Source organism: Phytophthora cinnamomi, assembly GCF_018691715.1.
Source record: "Phytophthora cinnamomi strain GKB4 chromosome Unknown Contig13, whole genome shotgun sequence".
NCBI lineage: Eukaryota > Oomycota > Peronosporomycetes > Peronosporales > Peronosporaceae > Phytophthora > Phytophthora cinnamomi.
This window is the reverse complement of record NW_027150946.1, coordinates 378,211-383,894: the sequence shown is the minus strand read 5'-3', so window position 1 is coordinate 383,894 and position 5,684 is coordinate 378,211. Positions and strand designations below refer to the sequence as shown.

Here is a 5,684-nt window from a genome sequence, read left to right as displayed (position 1 = left end):
TATGAAGACGCGTAGAAATTTATTAATAATTTGAATTAGTTATACTTGAGTCCACAAGTATAATATAAATCAAATAAAAACACCAAGTAGCTAGTTTAAGGTAAAATGAGAACTGTATTGTTGTAAATTGATCTTCCTCCTCAATCATCTATGAAAGGGGTTGGCAGTCAGAGCCCCGCTAATATGCATGTCTCTGATTGGTAGAAAGATGCTGCTTTCTACCAATAGGATCTTTGGGTATGTGTGGACCACTCATCATGGTGGCCCACTTCAATGTATCCATTGGTGTGGCATACACCAAGGTGAGGAAGTATCTAAAACTTTAACAGATATCCTATCTGTTAAATTCACAAGTGGCTTGTAGCCACTTGTACGTGTAACCCCGTTACACCCACTGTTATTCTGAGCGACAATCCAGAGTTTGTTGGCGTCAGATAGCTACTGTAATACACGAAACTCAATACCACCCCGTATTACAAACGCTGGACAAACACGAGCACTGCCTCGTCGAGCAGCATCAGATTAAACGCTTCTGGATTGAGTAAGCGGTGCGTGTGACGGCAGGAAGTCAAGGACGGACATCGACATGGCCACCTGCATAACCCCAACGAGGTTACGATGTCGGCAATCCGCGCTGGTAGAAATGCATATACAGCGTCTAGCACAACCACCCAGCAAAATAGTCGCGACAGGTAAGACAAATTCGATTCATGCACTCCTGTCTACATATTGAGTAAATCTGTTGCTAAACTATGTGTCGCGACTCGATCTGCGACGATGTTACCGGATTTCATTCAGGGCACTAGACCATTTGACTTGATCCTTGCGCCATTGACGGTTTGTTGGCGTGACATCGCTGATCGGAAGCTCTGCGATCACACCTTCAAGCATCTCGCGCGCTTGTTGAACGTTAGGTGTTGCTATCCAGGAACTTCTAGGTATTTTGGCTTGTACCTCCACCATCATACAGCGGTAGTTTGATAAAAAAAAAAATCGCTTCTTACTGGAGGTGAGGTCCTGCCATTGCAAAACGCGGTACGGGCCAACTTGCCCAGATGGGTCGCCACAGCACCAGTGCTCCCAACCACACATTAACGACATGCTGGGAATATCAAATTCGGGTTGTGCTCGTGTAAATCTTTCGTTCACAAGAGAAAGATTTGTTGTGGCAGTGTGAGATCCGTGGCTAAGTTCTCTGGCGGAGATTCATCAGGTTCGACACTGCATTCTAACTGACAAGGTAGATGATTTCGAACGGATTGAACAAGATCGAATATTCCGCAATCCGAAAGCGCCCGCGATACACTTGCGGTGACCTCTCGGGTTGACACAGAGTTTTGACAGCGCGACATTTCTGACTTCATTAGCTCCACCACGGTCGGCGCTAACCCACCAACAGACAGCGATAATTGCTGTAGTTGTTCCGCTTGCTTCTCCATCACTACCAGCAAATGAACGTGCGGAGGAACCCCAGTGGGCCTCATTTGGTCCGATGCACGTGCTGTCCGACAAACCAGCCGTTGTTGCAACTGGGGCACGAGCCTGGCGTTTTCGAAAAGGGCATTGCGGAACAAAGCATGCAGTGCACCCAGTGTTGTGCGTAGGCATTCACTGTGATAAACTAGAGACGCAATAAGAAATCCTCCAGTTCGTAATAAATGAGGTGGCAAATTGTTAAAGCACAAATGAATACTATCGCTATACCCTAGTCGGCATTCTCCAAAGCACCAGCGCGCAAAGCATCAAGGAAACCATCGCACAGGACACTTCGCTGGTTCTCGTAAAGCCACGCCACGCAGCGACATATTCCGCGGGTGTACATCTTCACAGTCTTCTCTCCGATGACATTGTCTTTCACCGTCTTCACCTGGCTAGCAAGGTCTTCAGCATCCTGCTCCGTCGCCATGTCGGCAAATAGCTTCAAAAGTCGCACACCACTCCGATTAAGTGCGATCACAAGATAGTCACACCAATTCTAGCTACATATCATTATTGTAGCCCTCGAAGCCCACGGACAGGTCGAAAGTGCCTGCCAGCACCTGCGCGTTGGCCGAGTCGGTGGACACGACCTCCCACACCTCCGGGTAGAAGACAGGGACGCCCGTCGTTGTGTGCGCGCCCTCGAACGACAGCGCGCGGTTGGGCGGCTGCACGTCCTGACAAGCGGTGGCATCTCCCACGAGCGTGTTGGGCTGCGGGCCGCTCACCAGGTACGCGCCATCGAACGTGACCGTGTACACGAAGCCGCTTTTGGCCGCGCTGTAGGGCGAGCGCGCCACGCCGACGCTGTCCACGTTGGGCAGCTGCTCCAGCGCCGTCTCCAGCTCCACGGCGCTCGCGTTCCACGCCACGCACGACGTCGTGGCCGAGCCGCGCGCGTTGGCGAAGGTCACGCGGTAGCCGCCGGCCAGCACGGGCCCGTCCGCCGCCACCGTGAACGTCTGCGCCTCGTCCACGCGGCGCGCCAGCTCCACGCGGTAGCCCAGCACAGGCGCGCCGTTCACGCCCTCGGGCTTGACGTGCAGCGGCGGGAAGAACTGCACGCGCACCGCCGAGTCGCTCGCGGGCGACACCAGAACCTTCTCGGGCGGACCGGGCACGTCCTCGGGCGTGAACAGCTGGGCGCGCACCGCGACGGAGACCAGCAGCAGCGCCACGCACAGCATCCTAGTGATGAAGCCTGTAGCTGCGCTCGGCCTAGTGCACCGAGGCCTGCGTCGCTGCATGAATGCTCGGCTGCTCTACCGTGGACCGAGATATCTGCTCTCCTCGTCTGGATCGTCACGTGAGACTGGTGCGAAACGGCGCGATCTTGGGCGTGGCGCACACGAAGCTGAAGCGAGCGGAGGACCATTTTGGCGGGCGCGTCGTTTGAGGGACGTGTTGGGTGGACGGTGGGGGAACAAACGCGATGTTCATTTTCATACTGTACCAGTATTGGATAGAACCGTCAAGCTTTGGATAGAAACGGGGAGTGGGCAACTTTAGAAATAATGCAGTCGTATTGTACCAGTTTGTTAGAAACGTCAAGTGTTGGCTAGAAACGGGGAGTGGGCAGGTTTAGAAATAATGTAGCAACGGAAGAAGGGATTATTTTGCAATCGTTTGCCACTGATTGCGTCCGCCTCATGCACAACCCGGAGAAGCACTTACGAATAATGCAGTACCGCACACAGCAGCCTCAGATGCTGATAGGCAGCCTTACTCCCTGTAGGCTGTGGACCACTAAGGTACTAATCCACTTGCCTTCGAGCGCTCGTACCGATCGCATATTTTCGTTCGAAGAGCTAAAGACACTGATATCAGACGGGAAACTGTCAATTATCGGAGTAGCTGGTTTGGCGCTCGCTACATCTACACGAATTGATCTCCATGCGCCATCGGTGATCGGTAGTAGCCTCAACTTCGTGCGAGAAGCCCGCTACTCAGATGCACTGGAGCAGGAACTTGGCCCGCGCCTAGTTCATGGTCCAAACGGCACCCACCTGGTCGAGCTCCACATCCGCCGAACCCTCAAAACCGCCCAGTTGGAAACCATCCGGTGCGCAAACTGTTCCGGTCTGGGTTGTGGGGGTACCACCAGCAATCGATCTGCCAGTACTAGTACTGATCTTAATGTACCGGATGCGCGTGCGGTCGTGATATTTACCCCAGTGGGCCTCCAAACACTGGAAGCGTTCACCAGGGTTCAGGGTGAGAGTCTGCGGGTTGCCGCCGTTACCGCCGTGGAACGGATTGCTCCTCGTCTTCCCGTCCGGGTTTGTAACGTCGATTCCGACGCCATTCACACGCTCGCCCGTGCGGATCGTGACGGAGTGCACGCTTTGTCCAGCGATGGCAAAGCTCGTGTCCGAAAAAAAAGTGCCGTGGGGTTCGCCGAATTTGTTGCTCAATCGATATCTTTCCCAAGCCGCGTCAGTGCCGCTTGCCAGTAGCATAACCGCCGCCGCCACAGTCTGAGAGAAGAACTTCATCGTTGTAACTTGAGTTTCTTGGTGGTAGGTTGGAAAATTGAAGAGTGAGGTGTTCGTCGTAGAGCTACCCGAACGAGAACGCGCCGAGAACCTGGGAGTTGCCGGTTGTACGGATACTGTAGCTAACTTATGGTATCGAACCTCTCTTCGCACTGCGTGCGAAGTTGCCAAAGGTGCTCCAGCATCCGGCACTACGGTAGGATAAAAGATAGGATCGGTTGATCGGTAGGCGTTGCTTCACCCACGTATGTACTGAACACACGTGTCACACACACATTGCTACGTGTATTCCGACGCATATGACAGGTCGTCACGGCGGCGAGCGGTGAAAATGGCGGCGTATCCAGGCAAGAAACTCAACACCGAGTGTCTCGTCGGTTTGGGCGCGACGCCTTTGCCAGATTATTTCTCGCAGAACCTCCTCTTCACTTTTGGGCATTGCACTGGGCGTACTCGGGTCTTTAGACAATTGTAAATCTCTTTAGAGCGTAATCAACAAAAACGAGGTGTAAAAAAGAGAGGTGGTACCATTTCGACCCCGATGTACTTTTACTTACCGGTACGGTACATGTATTGGCCTCGATTTGCACCCAAAATCGGCTAGAATAATACCACATCTAAATTTTGAATGTCAAAAGTGGGTTCTTTTGTCGCTAAAAGATGACAGTACTGGGTGAAAGTGATTGTAACCGTTATTTTCATTTTTGGCTACATTGGCGCTACCTGGAAAGTTCGACATCACTCTGTGATGCAGCGGATGCAGAATAGGAAGCTTCGCCTGCAAGGGTCCTTGTCGTTAGAGTATCTAAGTGACTACAATACAATACGAAAAAAAGAAAAGAAAAGAGGCTCTTTCACTGAAGGCTTCACAGCCAGAGAGAAGAAGCTGCAGACTGCGACCACATCCCATTGATAATACCAGGTGTATCCGAAGAAGTTGGCAAGACACGCTGCTGCAAGTGTGTGAAGCACAACTGTGTGTGACTGTGTGTGACTGTGTGTGAATCACAGTTGTGTGTGATCACAACTTGCAGCAGCGTGTCTTGCCAACTTCTTCGGATACACCTGGTATTATCAATCTTGTGATTGCGGCAAACGCGCGTACCATTGGTACATACAGTAGGTAGCCTTGGCCAGATACTTTCCAAAGGTCTTAAGAAATTATCGTCAACGGGCTGAGGCAAAGTCACATCCACGCCTATCAACCTCTCCAACCATGACACTCGCTTCTGTCCCTTTCACCAGCAGTTGCCGTGTTCTAAGCTCCGGCGTCGACAGGTAGGCAATACAATTTGATTGTTTCGTTAGAGGCTGCTCATATCGATTTCGACCTCCGCCACGGGGCCTCATCAGTGGGCTTCCAATTCCACAATGAGCTTCTACGACTCGGGTCTACTTCTGCTACTAACATATTTCAATGTTGACTCAACAGGTCTTGCCGTCCTTCAATGGCAGCACGTGACGCCACGCTCGTGGCCGCCACTGGTGTCGAGCATGACAAATAAAGGAGTGTACCGCTGGGCTGGTACCACCCAGAACATACCACCCAGAACATGCCGTTTGTTGCCACCAGCTACGGCACATGCAGTACTGGTAGGTTCACCAGACTCGATAGAAGGGTGTTCACGTCTGCTCATCCGCACAGCCGTAGAGAGACTCTGATTCAGGGTCTGAATAGTGTACAAAATACATGCATAATATAAGCTTCGA

General features: G+C 52.0%; 2 protein-coding genes across 2 annotated transcripts; both read right to left on the bottom strand.

Moving 5' to 3' along the window:
* Positions 1 to 1,979: 1,979 nt before the first annotated feature.
* On the bottom strand, positions 1,980 to 2,666 carry IUM83_19493 (Immunoglobulin-like fold; the record flags this gene model as incomplete). Its single annotated transcript, XM_067944545.1, has 1 exon — positions 1,980 to 2,666. One exon carries the CDS (start codon positions 2,664 to 2,666, stop codon positions 1,980 to 1,982), a length of 687 nt encoding a protein of 228 aa, XP_067797771.1.
* A 792-nt stretch (positions 2,667 to 3,458) lies between these two features.
* Positions 3,459 to 3,974, bottom strand: IUM83_19492 (uncharacterized protein; the record flags this gene model as incomplete). Its single annotated transcript, XM_067944544.1, has 1 exon — positions 3,459 to 3,974. One exon carries the CDS (start codon positions 3,972 to 3,974, stop codon positions 3,459 to 3,461), a length of 516 nt encoding a protein of 171 aa, XP_067797772.1.
* Positions 3,975 to 5,684: the final 1,710 nt, after the last annotated feature.